Raw genomic sequence first — 17,056 nt, 5'->3', positions numbered from 1 at the left:
AGTTTTTAACGGGAGACATAAAATATTTAGTAATTTCCCTTCTATCGTATCGTAATTGGACGTAAATATTGCCGACCATATTGGATGTGCAAACGGTGGCAGCTCAGTGAGGATGTTGTGGGAGAATGGAGACGATTGTATCTCATATATTAAATAGTAATGAACATTCGTTTCTTTTATCAGTACATCCATAGGAACAATTTTTAAAAAGCATGGTTGCAAACTCATCTGGATAGTTCTGCCACAGCAAATATGGCAGCCGCATTGACGTATTGAGTCACTGGCTGACTTGGGTTTCTATTTAGGATTTGTGTCTGGGTTCTTTCGAACGCATTAACATCTCCAAGTGTGCTTCAGGAAATGGCTGACTTGCCACTATATTTAACTAATGCGAATGTTTCTTTGGGAAGAACTATGGAAGTTGATAAGGTGAGTTCACGTCAAACCACGTTTTATGTTGTGGTTACGTGAGTGTAGAATCCTGCCGTATTGCTCTTGTTGAACCGTTTGAAGTCACACGAATAATGTTTATTGTTCGTTTAAATTGCAATTTGAGACGATTTTCCCGAAGTGCAGTCAGGTTTTCCCCCTTTAGTTTGTTTTGTGTTTGTTGCCTAGCGAAAGTGAGTGTGCATTATTTGTTTGAAACAGTTTAAATGTTTGAGTGTGGACATCAGACGCCGTCAATGGCACTGAAAGATGAGCATCCAAGGCCTCCAGGTTTAAAATTAGATTGGCAGGTAATGCATTTATTTTGTTAATTTTATTTTAGGGTACCTATAACTCACTTCCTGTTAATTTTGGGGCGGGGTCGTGCCATGAGGATTAATTTGTCAAAAATAAACACCAATGGAGAAACTCAAGACTTTGTTAAAAAAGATATGTCACTTTTGGTAAATTTTTGGGACTTCCAAGTTAACTCCCTATTTTTGGGGTAATTTCCTGTAAATGTTTGTACAATTTATAAATAATAATGACTTAATGTCATTAATTATTTTTCTATCCCATTCTGATCTGCTGAAAATGATGTAACGCCTGATTTCTGCATTAACTGATAATTGCAACAACGAAGGTGGAAATTATTTTAAAAATATATATTTCTCAGGTTAGCAATGTCTTGACAACACGTTGTTTCTATTTTGCAACTCATTTGATACATAAAATTGACCGTTCCCAGAAATCACAAAATTGTTTTCAGTGAAGTAATTTCAGATGCTAAGATACAGAGCACAAACAAATATAATAAATATATACTTATGGTTGTATATCCTAAAGAGTACAATCCAAATATTTACTGTATATGCCTGTTCAGAGTGTAGGAGAGGGGGCAGCCATGGAGAGAGTGGAGATGGGAACCCCGGAGGAGGATCAGAAGACAAAGGCCAAGCTTCCCCGCAGGACCATCTACTTTGCTAGTGGGGAAACAATGGAGGAGTTCAGTACTGATGAAGAGGAAGAGGATATTGTGGAGAAAAAGACAGTTACGGTGGATACTGTAAGCAAAAACAGATAAATGACCATTTCTTAATATCACAATTCCATGAGCCTGGTGCAGCATGTGGTTCTAAGATTTTTTTTCCCCTTCTATTTGTGTTCTAGTCTCAACTGACTTGGGGACCATACTTTTGGTTCCATATGTGGAGAGTGACCACCTCAACTATATCAGGTAATGCATTTTACTCATTGGCTGCTGTTGACAGAACTAGATGATGAAATGAATAAAAAAATGTGCCTTACAGTGTGTGACTACATGGGAGAGAAACTGGCCTCTTTTTTCGGCATTACCTCGCCTAAATACCAATATGCCATCGATGAATACTACCGGATTAAGAAAGAGGTAGGTGAACTTAATACACACATCAGATGAAATATTGTTATTGTCCAAAGCGCAGTTTACAATAGTATACATTGTGGTCGTCCCACAGCAGGAGGAGGAGGAAGAGGAAGAAAACCGTCTGGCTGAGCAGTGGAGGAGCGAGAAGAATAATACCCTTCCGACTACGATCCAGCAACCTGAAGCATCGCGAGCTTCCTTTGTAAATGTATCTTTCGACCATGAGCCGGAAGCAACTCTTAGCATTGCTGAAAGCAACAAAGCACCTTCTCCTCTCCCCTCCTGACAGCACAAAACCTATTCTTCTCAACTAGGCTGAATGATAATATACATGTAACCATTAAAAATGATCTTTTTCTTTCCTGCATTTTGTTAAAATAAGATTGTAGTACAGGAAAATTATGTTATTGCCTTGTACCAGGACCCTCCTGAGTAAGGAAAAAATATATATGGCTACATATTAGTAAACTGGGTACAGTTAAGTAATCTGTTCCTATAAATTACTTTGTGGACTGTAAAATATACCCATATATTAGTAAAACTGTGGGTACAGATGAATACATTTAAATTATACCCAGTTTACTGTATGATTATAAATAAGTACAATTGATAAATGTCTACAACACTAGATACAAATGATTAAACAGGTCCCATAATTTCACTAATCTATACCCACAGATTAGTATACTGTTGGGGAAAAATGACTAATCTGTGGATATAATTTAATCATCTCTCTTAGATTCATTATACTAAAATTTGGATAAAATTGAAACATTTCTACACAGGTTACCAATTTGTATCCACAGATTAGTGAACTGGAGGTAGAGATTACCTATGTTTTTTTTTCCTACCCAGGCATCCACTTCTGATTTTTCTTGTGTATACCTAAATCGTGTTGGTCTTTGTTTCTTGCTAAAAATGTAATTAAATATTATTTACTTGATACTGTATTATTTTTCTTAAAAAGTACTAGATTAAACATTTTTTGAAAAACATTCTCCACGTCACTTATTCACAATAGGGTTGCAGGGGTGCTGGAGCCTATCCCAGCTAGCTTCAGTTAGTAAGTTAGGGTACAATGAAAGGAACAATTCACCTTAGTTTGAAATAATAACATAATAATAACAATCGTGTTATCACAATTCTAAAAAATTAACCTCACAACTGCTGGTTTGAAGTTGAGATTCCTTAAACATGATTCCATCCGCAAATCAGCTACCTTCTTTTAAGTTTTACAGCCAACGAAAAGGCATTTCAAGCTTTTCTTTGGACGGGCAGATATTTATTCGGAAATGTTTGAAAAGAATACCTTTTATAATAGCAAAAAAAAAAAATAACGGGCATACAGCAGAGCTACCAACTTACGTCGACCCCATTTCAGGAGTTTTATGTTTTCAGGAGTGAATGTGATTTGTGCAAAAATTTATATAAAATGTGAAAAAACAGGACAATTTCAATATATATGCTATCATGATTTTTAGAAATTTGGCACATTTCCGAAATGGTTGCTTTAAAAAAACAAATTAGGCGTACATTTTTTAGATTCTCTTGAGTTTGCGTTACTCGTCCAGAGTAAACTAAACAGTGATACATACAACGAGAGTATTCAAAGCATTTTCGAGGAGTGCAAACATGCAACATACTGATCTTATTGATTAGGAGTCATCAATGCTGGATGTGTTGATGCCATCGCTATCGTTGGCAACAGGCGCCTCTCTGTTCTCGTATGTCCAGAAGCCGTTGAGGTCAATCAGGATGCTGGTGACTATGTCGCCCTGACAACTGCTTACCAAGTCCTGGAGTGTAATCTTACAGGGGTCTTTAGGTCTCACCATGTCAAAGATTTCATCCTAGACAGACCATATGCTAAGAAACTTATTGGGCATAAATAAGTACATGTTACACATGTGAGAGTTTTACCTTGACATCCTGGAAGGAGACGGGCACCTGACAATGCACTTTCATCTGTTCTTGGATAGCCTAGCAATGAAAACAAAAAATATTCAAAATGTAGCATACATGTCAATTCTGGGGTTGTTTTTCCAATACAAAATTCCCCATTTGAGTTATTGTCACCATTCTGAAAATGAAAAGTATTAAAAAAAAAAGGTTTTCCAATAGTTGTGTTGCCATACGGCACTCAACGTCTATTCGGCGTATAGTGGTGTCAATGGAGGGCAATGAGTTCACAACCAAGTGACCTGAAAGTAACTCAAAATGAAACCTACATTTTGTAATCATAAAAAGTTCTTTTCTCTTTACCCTGAAGAAATAATTGAGGGAGAAGACATTGAGGTATCCTTGATTGTCCATATCCAAAAGTTTGAAAAGGTAATGCAGTGCCACTGGCTCCTTTTTGTTTTCCAAAGCCAGGACAAAGTCTAAATAAGTCTTGTAATCCTGCAAAAGAAAAAAACAATTGATTAATTAGGAATCAACATTTGTATGGAATTCAACTTCATTCAATTGAATGAAGCTTGCTAAGAAAAAAGTAATTGATTTGATACAAATGGGTAGAGTTAAATTTGAACCCAATATATAAAAAGAGTATAGATGACTAAAATACCCCAAAATATAAATATATATATATAAATACGAAAAAAAACAATAAATTCACCATTTCGCCGTCGTAAGTGAGGCACTCCTGATACACTCGTTCAAGGAAGACTGAAGTGAGGGTGGCTGTGCCGTAGCGTGACAGCTCCTCCTTGCTCAACATACCATTGTGGTCCTTATCCAGGTTGAGGTACTGACCTGCCATAAAAATGACACCAGCATTAGACATGTCCATAATCATTGAATTGAATTGAATGCTTTTATTGTCATTCTACAAGTATAACCAGATTTAAAGCCTCACCACAAAGTGGTTGTTAGATTACATATCTTGAAATAATATGCATGACTGCAGCGTGGCTAACTTAAAAAAATGATCTATGACGTACTTTACGGAGCGCTTGGTCGCTACTGTTAAAATTAATGATATTGAGAGCCTTATGTTAAGCTGTATTTTAGAATCACTAGAAATATTGAAATCTTTAAACTTTTACATCATTTACATCAAATGTTCTCAAATGTACATAAATGTTCTTTATGTACTAATAGTCAGGTAACTTAGGTAAACTAGCCGCACTGCATCTCTACGTATTACGTATCTTAAAATACAAAAAAACATTAATCTTGTAACAACATGACTTTTTTGTTGATCCCTAACAAGATGAAATTTGTATATATACATGACATTCGTTTTGTGATGTCATGTTTTTAATCTCTTAATATTACAACTTTTTTTGTGACCTAATATCCTCGTTTGTGACCCTAATACTCCGCCATACAAAATATCATCAATAGTAGCCATAATAAACATGTATAGGAATTTACCATACACCCTCAGCACTGAAGGTGCTGAGAACCAATTGGACTCCTGACTTTCTTTAGACAATTCCTCATCTCTTAACTGAAAAAAACAAAAACAATATAGCAGTTACAATCAGAGAAATAAAAAAAAACAATATTATCATTCTAAGACAATTATTTGCAATTACCATTTGAAACATTGTCACACAAAATTATGTAATGGGCCAGATTTTTGTTTGAAAACTCTTGTGTTAACAACAACAACAACTTAATTTGATTAAAAGGGAGAAAAAGAGAATGCACCTCTAACAAATCATCCAGAAAACTGCATGCCAAGATGTCCTGGATTTTAATCTTTCCTAAAAAACATGAATAACAAGATTATGCCGTTTGCTCAAGTTTACTAAATCAAATTCCAATACAAAATGATTCAAATTTTTCTTCTGGTAATACACATTTCAATTCATACATGTATCGTCGCACCTGTACGAAGTGGGTCCAAAAAAAAGAAAAACTTGCGGACAGCAGTGCAAACATAAAAAGAGTAAAAAGACTTCTCCAGTCCATCCAGCTGAGGTAGTGTCGGTATCAACTCCAAGATATAATTTTCCAGATCCTAAGAATGACAATAAAGAATTGAATGTTTGATTGACATCATTATGCACTCATTTATTCTGCCTATCGCTTATGCTTAATAGGATTGTGTTTTCGCTGAAGTCACACACTCACACCAAAGAGATTCAAACTCAAAACCGTCTTGCCTGTTATCATTATTATTAGTGCTGTCCGATTACCATACATGGCCAACACACTATAAACCTTTCTAAAATAATTATCGCCATAAATAGACCTGTTTCGGCAGTACAAATTTTGGCCAGCAGGTGCGCTTACTATGAATGTATTCAATTCCATACATGAGTAATAAAATGCATGCATCGATATAAATATATTTCCTCCAACTCGCACACCACTAAATGGAACTAGATTGGCTCGCATCAAGTGATTAGGTTTTATTGCCTACCCTTCCTGTCAAAACGGATTGGAACTCTAGCACCGTCAATGAGTTAAATAAGTGCCCTATAATACATAAACATGTATTGTGTATGTATACTGTATCATGCTGTGGCATATCGAGGTTGTAATGTAAAATGGCCCATATCGTAATAGATCTTTGACACTATTGACAGTACGGGATTCAAACTCAGTCACTACTCTACCTGTTATTAATACTATTAGTACTACGACTTCCATGGAAGGCAAGCGGAAATACTTACGGACTCTCTGAGGTAGCCTTGTCCAACCACATCATAGAGACTGAGGCCAATCCGAGTCTGATCCAACCACACTGAACACAGAATGAAGCAAGTTTATTTGAAGCTGCACTAAAAAGACAAATGGCCGAAATCCTGATCATTACAAAATGTTAACATGTATTTGAACATGTGTATGTATATACATAGTATGTACGTATATGTAAACTGACATTGCGATGACGCCGTAAACCCATCATTTGGTTTTGTACTAATAAACAAAGGTGTCCTTTAAGAAAGAGTGCATTTGAGAAAACATTGATGAGAAAATATCGATACAAGTCCTGACCTTTCCGCATGACGTAATTGAAGAACTGCATGATGGAGATCCTGCCGTGAGGGTCGGTGTGGAAAAGCTTAGCATAAACTCTGGCAGTGAAGAATTTGCTGATGGAAAAAAAAAAGAAATGAATTATTTTTAATTAAAGTAGCCCATCTTATGTATACATTTACAGCTAAACAATATAGTATCTCCAGTAGTGAAGTGTATGTTTCACTGGTACATCGCAAAGAGCCAGATAACAATGTTTGTTCAATGACAGCAAAATGTGTGTGTGTGTGTGAATCTATGTAACAACTAGAATAATGGATTTATACACATTTGTTTGCGTCATGGGTTAGCTAGCGATAAACTGCTACTTCCTCCAACTTACCCGCACTTGGGCCCAGCCAATTCGCCCACCTGCAAGTAGGCTATGTAGCTGATCATGGCCTCCTCACTATTGACTGGAGGCACCTGGTGCTTCTCAAGCAGGAACCAGAGATTCTACAGAAAGACAGCGTGATGAACAAAACAGGTCATGGTTGGTGACCATAGAGATTTAAGTGGATGTTGGAATTCTTTTAAAAGCAGCAGTGTGAATGTTTGCCACCTGAAGTTCCTCGTGATCCAACAGCTCTCGGCTCTTTCTCTGAAGGAACATCACTCTGGATTCTTCTCTTAGTTTGTTCAGCAAAATTTCTTCATTTGCTGGTAGCTGTCGAGTAACACCACTCATTTATTAATAAAACAAAATAAAAAAAACATTCTGCTCACTCAGTGCCCCGTCTAGGTATCATCAGTACTAGCTGTATGCATCGCAATAATACTTAATATTCAAACTTTATGTATGTATGTGAATTAAAGGGGTAAAAATAGACAACAAATGTGAACGTGAGGAAATCATACCCTGAAGTAAAAACGAGGGATCTTTTTGTAGGACATGATTTTATCACTTCCCCCTTTCCAGTCTGAATAATATTTGCTAAACAGCATCATTTCCTCAGCTTTTTTTTCCTCCTCGCTTCTGTCATCTGGACAATAAAACATTTTAGTAAAAGGAAACTTGAAATGTGTACTAGCATAATCACTTACCTGTGTTGGAGTGCGCTAATCTTCTTTTTAGGATATCGGGCCATCCATTTAGATTTTCCTTCGCCATGTTTACTTCAGGAATGATCATAAATGTGTATCCATGTCGCTAGTAAACAACTCACAACTCGAAAATGATTCCTGTGTGGAGTTTAATTCCCCTTTAGTGTGTTTCCTGTTAGATTTGCTACATTTTTCAAAATACAACATATTTTAAAAGAATCGACGGGGAAAGAAGAGCAGAGGATTTCTTCTTTTGATGCGATTTTGAAGCCAGCAAGTTCCCTATTCCGGTTAGCATAGCGCTTGTGTCGAAGATTGATGACGCATAAAATGCGACCAGCTTTCCACCTAAAGTTGAATCTATATTTTCATATGAAGTGTTTTTTTTACGTATAAATCTTACATATTTATTTCGTTTTCTGTCCTATAACATTTGGCATTGATTATTCGCTTTATTGCGTTTTTATGATGAGTTATGCGGTGTTAGGATTATGACTGAATGTAAAAGTTAGAATTTAATGATTGGTATTCAATCATGACCATCATGAATCTGAATCAGTGCTTAAGGTCTGGATCACTTTTTAACACTCAAGGATCTTTAGCGTTCCTTGCTTTGCCTTTCACCAAACACAGTCCGCGCTACAGGGAATGGAGCTCCAGCCCTCAGCTAAGCAAAAACAACAACAGCAAGACCAACATGTCGAGAGGATGGAGAGATAGCACCACGAGACATAGGACAGACACTGTTCCAAATGGAGGTGGTCAGAACTTTAGATCCAAGCAAAATCCTCCCATCCTCAAATCTGTGTTTGCTTCTGGGACAGCAAAGAGGACAGCAGAGTTCATGAAGAAAAAGGCAGGTTTGATCTCTGAGGAGAATCATCATGAGGAGCCTGCAAGGAGGCCAGCTGGGCTGAAAGGTTGGACAGGTTTAACTTTCAAGAAACAAAAAATACAATTGAATTGAATGCCCTTAGTATTGCCATTTGGTATAGTATTGAGAATTAAAGCTTCACCATGAAGTGCACACAAACAATCAATAAATTAGTAATCAACATGAATAAGTGGTCACATACATTTTTTGTTTTCCGTCTGACTTTATGAAAGTATAATAGATTTTAACCTTATCTAAAGGCAATTGTGTTTGACAGGAATTCTGCAACCGCCTGAGCAGCCTTTATCTGTCGAGGAGTGGAAAAAACTGAAGGAGTCTGTTGGAAGTCCGGAACGATTTGACATTAGCATGATGGGAATGCTGTTGAAGTCTGGAAAGGAGTTAGATATTCCCAAGTAAGAATCAGGGGTTTGGCATTTTTGGGTATCTCCTCTAGGCTAGGTAGGGCAAAATCTCAATTAACAGAAACCATCACCCAAAAACTGCAGTTATCCTAATGACATCAGTTATTACAAACATGGTGTTCTGCTTTGCCCCCAGGTCCTTGCTGTCATTTGTTGCCACCGAAAAAGGAACGGTGTCCTATCAGCTTCTACTGCAGTATCTGGCAATATGTGTGAACGGCAATCATGACCCAGAAGTATTTGATGTCTACAGTATAATGCGGGAAAGTTTCCCCTCTTTGGATCCTGGAGCTTATAGTCTTTTAATTAAATCTTATAGCCGCACATCAAGATGGCCCCAAGCTGTCACCTTTCTGAATGAGATCAAAAAGGTGATCAAGTTTTGTTTTGTTTTGAGGGAAATTGCAATTTTTTTGGTGTCTGTGACATCCGGTTTTGTTATCTCGACAGGTCGCCACCCCATCGCCTGGCAATTATGGCCACGTGATTGCCGCAGCCATTCGAAATGGTCAGCCAATCACTGCTTGGGAGCTTTATGATGAATTATTGGCAAAGGGTCGGACTCACCAACAAGAGACGTGGACTTCTCTGTTTGAGGGAGGGTGTCCGTCGGAGAGCTGGCAGCAAGAGAAGCTGCTGGGAATTTTGCTGTACATGAGGAACAACCAGGTTTACCCACAGCTGAATTTGGCTAGCGCCATAAAAACCTGGTTTGAACGGTATGAGACGCCATTAAAAATGATGAGGGTTTAGAATACTAATGATGACTAACTCATTGGTGCTAAAGACTCTTTTTAAAAAAACTCAATCAAAGCTCCTTCAATTAGATAATCATAATTATTCATTTATTTTACGAACTGCTTAAATATTCCCCAACCCTCCCACTTTATATGGATTGGACGTATCATCTGTGCAACACAAATGAATCTAGCTTTTGACTAATCCTGGCCTATTTACATGTACATCTTACTTGATATCCACTTTTCACTTTAAATAAATCAAATGTCATCATTTCTTCCTTTTTTTCAGTACTCCAAGTCAGAAGTGGAGAGGAACTTGGAGCAGCGCCTCGCCAAAGTATTTTTTTTCTTTGCCTAAAAGGGTTCGGTATTTGTATGTATTGTATGTTCCAAAAGTGACTCAATTTAAATTGGTGTGTGTTCAGGGGACTGTGTAAGAGTTGTGGAACTGAGTTGGAATCCATTCAACTCAGTGCTGAAGAGTACCAACAGCTGAGAAGCAAAGTCATGACTGACATCATTCAGGGACGGGATGTTTTCAACAAGACCACACCAGAGGTCAGTTTTATTCCCAAAAAGTGCTAAACATGATTTCTTTCACTTTTTGATTCAGTTACATAATCAAAAGCTATTTATTTTCAAATTATTTGTCAAAGGCAGGTGCAAAAATATAAATATCCTCTTATTTTTAGACCGCAGATTTGATGTCAATTTGATTAAGTTTCTACGAGCAACATTTAATGATGCAGTGGGCCCCATCTGGCCCCCGGACCACCAGTTTGACACATCCCTGACATTGTCATTCATCATCAATTGACGTGCCAAAGAACACAAAAAAGGAAAATCTTATATTGTCCCTTCCAAATAATTTAGATCCCAGAGAGGTTGAGTATTATGCTATAATAAATGCCTTTTTTGCATGTGAATTCGATCTGAAAATTTGCAAGATAATGGCAAATTGTTTTCGTATCCACTGTTAGAAATTGAAGCAAAAATACTGAAACAATATAGAAAAAAAATACCCAATATCACATTTGATAATTACAAATATTTGTATCACACTCGTTATTCAGCAGCGTTGAGCCTACGAACACGTGTGTCATATTACCCACCGCTACATCACAATGAGCTGGTTTCACATATCAGCCGTGGAAAGTCCCCAGATAATTACAGTAGGAGGAGACTGTCCGTCTCCTCCTCGCTCCTCTGTCCTGACGACTTCCCCTTTTAGTTGATATATTTACACTCGAGCAACAAGATAAGTTTGCAGCCTTAGCTAGACAAGCTCCAAGCTGGAATATTCATTTTAGCGCACGTGTCGGGTTACCATTTAATGTCGATGGGGGGTTTGAAAGCCTCATTTTCGGCTTTCCCTTTTTGACACAGCATCACGATTGCCCAGCTTTACGTCCAGGGGAATTCATAGAAGTCTATTTCCACACTGTTGCAATCTAAAAGCAAAATCACACAGTGTTCCTTTGCAGTAGAGCAGGGGTCACCAACTCCAGTCCTCAAGGGGGACGTACCTGTCCAATCTGTTTTGCATGTCTGGTCAACACAATCAATAAACATCAAATAATTAGTATTGTTATCAAGCTTCTTGCTGATGAGTTGGTCATTAGATCCAGGTTGGGTAGTGGAAGGGGGGTAAGGAAAACAGACTGGATAGGGGGGGCAACATTTACTTTCATAACTTGGATCTTTTTGTATCCCCGGGCACACATTTGCATATAAAACATTTCGTAACCTAGAGGCATTCTTAAGTAGAGGTATCATTTTGTGTAATAGGTATCCAGCCAATCCTGGGATACAATGCAATTATGCTACGTAGCCAATCATTGACAGTATACTTGGTAGAACCTTGGAATGCCAATTGTGTTAATAGTCTTCAGTGTAGTGCAAAGTAGTAGTATTTGTTTTCTTGTTTTACGTCCTCAGGAACTTGAAGAATTCAAGGAATTTGTGAGGACCAAGCCAGCCTTTGACGTCGTGGTAGACGGCCTCAATGTGGCAAATATCACCAACGACAGGAGCAAGCAATCTGAGACGGTAAGAACATGCAAAGACAGACATCTTTGGACATTTTAGTTAAACAGCAGTTTGGACCATTTTCAGAAATTCCTTCATATTAGAAGCTCCCCCCCCCCCCCCCCCCCCACAGGTGATTGCGCCATGACAGCTATTAAAACATGACAATGCACAGAAGTAGTGTTTTATACGAAACAATACCTTTTTAAACACCACCTTTCTCCACCCACTAGTTACGTAATTTTTGTTATGAAGATAAGTGAACAAAGCATTCGTTGTCCATAAATCTTCACACTCGTCTAGCAGAGATAAACAAATTGAGAGGGATTTCTTGCTGAGAGGTTAGCTATAAACAAATTCCCATTAGATGTTCAGTCTGACAACGAATTGATACTAGTATGTGTGGTTGTGTTTTGTAGTTGCTGGCGGTGGTCTCGGAGCTCAAGCTACAGGGTCTTACAATCCTGGTGCTGGGCAGGAAACATATGTTGCGGCCTTCCAAATTTTGGAGCAGACACAATATGAAACACATCCAGGAAAAAGCTCATTGCTTTTTTACGGAAAATATGTAAGATGATTTGACAGGCGCTTTGTTGTCTCCCCCCCCTCAATGTTTTTTTTTTTTTACTCTATGCCATCAGATCCGAAGATGACCCCTTTTTGCTATACGCCACGTTGCATTCGGGGAATCACTGTCGTTTTGTGAGTCAGGACCTGATGAGGGACCACAAGGCGTGCTTGCCGGACGATGTCACCAAGCGACTCTTCTTCAAATGGCAAAGGGGCCATCAGATGCTCGTGCACGGACACGTGGCCCTTGGCAGGAGGGTCCGTTTTCAGGTGTGTATTATAATCTGGAGCACCCAATGTTAAAATATGAGGCTGCGGCTTATAGCACGGAAAATACAGTACTTATGTACATTGCGTTTGTGTGTTCAGAGTATTCCCAGCTTCGACACCATTGTGCAGACTTCAGGGGGGACGTGGCATATCCCCTATGACGACACAGAAGACAGGAGTACCTATGAAGTCCCGCAGAAATGGCTGTGCCTTACTAGGATTCATGACTTCATCACTGCCCCGGCAAAAACTGATAAAACATAATTATGTGGAGGGTTATGTACATATGACAAGACGCATCAGGCGACCAAGAAAAGCACATTGCTAACTCGTGCATAATCTCCAAACCCCCTCCGATCAAACGAAACTCTTGACCCCACCCCATCCTTTTATCTCAACCGAAACATCCTGTTAGGGTGAGATTCCCTTCTTTGGAGCACGAGAGGAGGGAATGCGACCAACAGCTGAGTATTCTTGGGAATTTCCTGTTGGCTCACGCACACCCGCAAAGCTTCCTGGTTAACCAAGCTTCATTCTGCAAACAAAATTCCCCCCCAAGCTTTTGTGTCCAAATGTGGCTAGTTCCTCATTCCGGCTCAGCCTTTCTTGCATGACATGCGGTGACTTATGTAATAGCCAAGCGTGAAAACCCGTTGGCTGCCATTGAAAGCCTAGTTTAGACCACAGACACGTTTTTGCTGTTTAAATATGAGTGTTTTAATTTAAATGGAGTGTCGCCGTCCTAACATTTACAACCTGTCTTCCTGTACACAGTCACAGCTTCCATAGAAAATACATCTTTGTATACACAGCATTTACAATATGTTACAAGAGAGCTGCTTGTAAATGATTAGCAGGCAAGTGGGCCACTGCCGGTCTGTTAAAAAAATGTCCATACCACAGCTGCCTTATCATCTTTTCTGCATCTCTTTGCTGTCCACTGGTCGTGTCACAAGACCACCGTCACGTGCGTCTGTGCACATTTCCGCCAATGGTAGACATCCGAGGCTTTTTTGTTAAACTTCACCCTCGCGCTCACACTTTTCATATCTTTCTACTAATGGCCATTCCACTGGATGTCATCATAAGGCACCTGAAAAACAAATTCATCCTTTATAAGACAATTCAAACAAAAATGAGAAATACAAAAGTACATGAAAATTAAAGCACCCCCTGATTTTTTTAAAATACCAAACAAAACAGATTTAAAAAATGAATAAATAAAAATTACATTTTTTTTTTTAAATATAGAGGAATAATGTCCTTACAATTAAATCATTTTTAATTAAATATATCTGTTTAAAAATGAATGAAAAATGGAATCACTTTATTATTACCATAGTATTATAAGTAATTTAAAGACGGGGCACGCACCTCATCATCCGACTCGGAGTCTTCTTCCTCCTCGCTTTCATCCGATTCGCTGTCGGGCAGCTCCCTCAAGTCGGGACGGGTCAACGAAAACAGTTCCCCTTTGATGTCATCGTTGTTGCGACCGTAGGTTAGGTGGAAGGGGGTGTGTCCCCCAAACGTCAGGAGGTTGGGGTCAGCTCCTTTTTTCAGCAACAGCTTGACCAAGGGCAGGTTCTGCTGGTCCACCGCCAGGTGCAGCCCGCCGCGCCCGTTGCGCTGCTCCTAAATTGGGAAAATGTCAACTAAGTCAGCCAGCCAAGCCAAATGAGTGTTTCTAACGCGTCTACCGTGTACCTTTGCATTAATGTCAGCTCCCAGATCCACCAGAGACTCCACCATAGAGAGGAAACCGTGAATGGAGGCCAAGTGGAGGCAATTCTGTCCTGTTTAAGACATTGGATACGCTTCTTAACATGGGACCAGCAGAGGGCAGATCCACCATTACATAATACTGATGAAATGTTGAGCAAACGACTATCTTGCATATAAGCTACACCCTTAAAATTGTTGAATTTTACAATTTCTCACATATAGGCTGCCATAATTGACTTTCGGTTTACAAGTTGGTTTTAGCCGGAATGCGAATACAAACCCCAACAAGCAAATTCCAATTGAAAAAGGCTTACCTTGGTAATTGCATGCGGCCATCATTGTCTGAAGATGCTCGTGACGACAAAACTGTGTAAGGACGCTGAAGCAGGGCAGGTTGCCGTGGCGACAGGCGATATGGACGGGCATGTTCCCGCTGTCGTCCACCAGCGTGGGATCGCAGCCGTCAGCCAGGAGGCGCTGGCACACGTCTGACTGGTTTGTTATGACTGCTAAATGAAGCGGCGTCTAAAATGGGACACGTCCGCTGGTAAGTTTTGGATCACAGTTACATACTTTATTTTTAGACACTTTAAAACTCGTACCTGTCGCTGGTCATTTTGGACATCCAGGAAGTCTGTGTTCTTAGAAAGCTGTATCATTGTTTTGATGTAGTCCTTGGCCTCGTGGATGATAGCCAAGTGGAGTAGCCTAGAAACAGAACAGGGTAAATAGCCTCGGTACAGGGAGTGGCAAAAATGGAAAAATTGCATAGGCACTTCTAACTGACATTTAGAGTGTCCAATCGGCCCAACATGCATATTTTCAAAGGATATGCCATAAGGATGTTTTGTTTTTGTTTGTTTTTTTTTTGTATGAGGGCAAGTAAATTGTCTCAGAAACTTCATGATTTAGTCATTTGTATTTAGATTGTTCCAATCGCTTTCCTTGGAAGAAGCATGCTTCCGCACCCACACCGGTGATTTCAGGTACTTTTCATCGCTTGTCTTTCTGACCGGAGCGTGCTCAGTTGGGGTTGTTTGGCAGGGTGCCTGGGACTTTCCCAGTTTGACCCGCAGCCATAGTTGACTCCTGCTGATGATAATAGCTTTTTTTGGTTAGGTCCAATCCCACTGTGTCAAGCCACAGTTGAAAACCAGTGATTACAAAGCAAAAGGCGTCCAGTGTGGCGCCGGCTTGCATCGCTTTGATTCCAAAAAAGCCATTTCATGATGAATCGTGACATGCATTTTAACCATCTCAAGGCAATCCTTGGTGAATGATGACATCCGATCCTCCCAGTCCAAATGAATTGGATGTTGTTTTCAACAACAGCAAGTAATAAGTACAAGTTAAATACTTAAAAAAACTAATTTTATTAGGCCCTATTATCAGAGACGAATATTATAAAGTTCTCGATAAAGGGTTAATAGAAAATTTAGCTAGAAAAAGATTTCCGATAAGAAAGAGGTCGAATTACTTTGTAGAAGGGCCCGTTGGATGACAAGCTAATTTTGCTAAAATGAGTGGAATGCACAAAATAAGCCATATTTTTGGGCCATCCACGGTTCAACTTACGTGTCGCCGTCCTCGGTGACTTGCGATTTCCATTCTTGGGTCTCGACGTCCCCACAATTGAAGACTTTTTGTGGCTTCGGCTCGCATTCGAGCTGCAGGCGACATATCTCTTCTGCTACCGCCCGGTAGTCCTCCTCTTTGAGGGAGTCGACGCCGCTATCTAGCCGCTCGTCCGTCGACGGCTTGCCTTCTTTGGATTCCCGGTTAAAATCCATTTGGTTCCCGGGGGTCCTGTGGAGGGCCATTGGGTGGTTATTTGTTTTGTTTTTTGTTTTCTTCTGTGGTTTCTCGCTCGATTCAGACGCGTCGACTGCTCGCAAAGAAGTCTTTAATGGCTTCTGTGTGGTTCAAGTGCAGGGCGGAGTTATAGCCGCTAGGTGGGGGATTTCCAGCAAATTCCCATCTAAAATAACGCTGCCTTACTTTGCTGGCTCCGAATGGGGATTTCTAGTTATTTGCCAAAACATATTTGCATATTATCTTCTCAATTGCAACACGCTCTGCTATGACAGTTTGATTTACAGGCGCCTAATGATAGTGGGTAATGCGATTTATAAAATGCAAGTTCTAGACTAGTATAGGGTGTGGGAGGAAACCAGAGTACCTGGAGAATACCCACACAGCCCCGGGTAGAACATGCAAACTCCACACAGGTGGACTGACCTGGATTTGAACCCAAGACCCCCAGGGGAGGCGAACATACAGCTCTCGAGCCACATGCGGCTCATTCCTTCTTATATTAATACATTTTGTCTTTGTTGGGGGTGGACATTCACATTGAAATGAACACATTATTGTTTTGTAAGGGGGAAAAGTGTTATGGTGAACAATTAGTTTCTGTTTTGGCAGGTCACTGTATGCTGTGGCTCTTTGACTATCAAACATCATAAATTGAGCTATTTGTGTCTAACTTATTTGCTCTATGAAGTAAAATTCATTGAGTTTTTTCCCCTCCTAATATTACTGTCCAAGTGCTGTAATGAGTTTATTATTCCCA

General features: G+C 39.5%; 4 protein-coding genes across 6 annotated transcripts; 2 read left to right on the top strand and 2 right to left on the bottom strand.

Annotated features, from left to right (window-relative positions):
* The first annotated feature begins 98 nt into the window (after positions 1-98).
* Positions 99-2,829, top strand: fam177a1 (family with sequence similarity 177 member A1). Of its 2 annotated transcripts, none has more exons than XM_077731836.1 (5): positions 99-429; positions 1,313-1,495; positions 1,600-1,666; positions 1,740-1,837; positions 1,926-2,829. In XM_077731836.1, exons 1-5 carry the CDS (start codon positions 361-363, stop codon positions 2,118-2,120), a joined length of 612 nt encoding a protein of 203 aa, XP_077587962.1. In that variant the 5' UTR covers positions 99-360; the 3' UTR covers positions 2,121-2,829. The 2 variants fall into 2 exon arrangements, with proteins under 2 accessions (XP_077587962.1, XP_077587961.1); XM_077731835.1 differs by lacking the exon at positions 99-429 and adding an exon at positions 475-740.
* Positions 1,116-8,189, bottom strand: ppp2r3c (protein phosphatase 2, regulatory subunit B'', gamma). The gene is made up of 13 exons (XM_077731828.1): positions 7,853-8,189; positions 7,667-7,791; positions 7,371-7,475; positions 7,152-7,264; positions 6,788-6,885; positions 6,463-6,533; positions 5,672-5,804; positions 5,492-5,547; positions 5,213-5,288; positions 4,452-4,588; positions 4,097-4,234; positions 3,755-3,814; positions 1,116-3,684 (listed from the first exon to the last, which is right to left on the bottom strand). The coding sequence occupies exons 1-13, from the start codon at positions 7,938-7,940 to the stop codon at positions 3,490-3,492; spliced, it is 1,395 nt and encodes a 464-aa protein (XP_077587954.1). The 5' UTR covers positions 7,941-8,189; the 3' UTR covers positions 1,116-3,489.
* prorp (protein only RNase P catalytic subunit) lies at positions 8,002-13,661 on the top strand. Of its 2 annotated transcripts, XM_077731825.1 has the most exons (11): positions 8,002-8,419; positions 8,498-8,772; positions 9,004-9,142; positions 9,288-9,522; positions 9,602-9,870; positions 10,181-10,228; positions 10,317-10,449; positions 11,830-11,940; positions 12,339-12,487; positions 12,561-12,759; positions 12,859-13,661. In XM_077731825.1, exons 1-11 carry the CDS (start codon positions 8,388-8,390, stop codon positions 13,021-13,023), a joined length of 1,755 nt encoding a protein of 584 aa, XP_077587951.1. In that variant the 5' UTR covers positions 8,002-8,387; the 3' UTR covers positions 13,024-13,661. The 2 variants fall into 2 exon arrangements, with proteins under 2 accessions (XP_077587951.1, XP_077587950.1); XM_077731824.1 differs by having other exon boundaries at positions 8,003-8,772.
* nfkbiab (nuclear factor of kappa light polypeptide gene enhancer in B-cells inhibitor, alpha b) lies at positions 13,452-16,436 on the bottom strand. The gene is made up of 6 exons (XM_077731829.1): positions 16,060-16,436; positions 15,087-15,192; positions 14,799-15,009; positions 14,467-14,555; positions 14,134-14,394; positions 13,452-13,852 (listed from the first exon to the last, which is right to left on the bottom strand). The coding sequence occupies exons 1-6, from the start codon at positions 16,302-16,304 to the stop codon at positions 13,817-13,819; spliced, it is 948 nt and encodes a 315-aa protein (XP_077587955.1). The 5' UTR covers positions 16,305-16,436; the 3' UTR covers positions 13,452-13,816.
* Between the last annotated feature and the right edge of the window lie 620 nt (positions 16,437-17,056).

The sequence above is a fragment of the Stigmatopora nigra genome, chromosome 13, assembly GCF_051989575.1.
Source record: "Stigmatopora nigra isolate UIUO_SnigA chromosome 13, RoL_Snig_1.1, whole genome shotgun sequence".
NCBI lineage: Eukaryota > Metazoa > Chordata > Actinopteri > Syngnathiformes > Syngnathidae > Stigmatopora > Stigmatopora nigra.
This window is presented reverse-complemented; position numbering and strand designations above follow the sequence as displayed.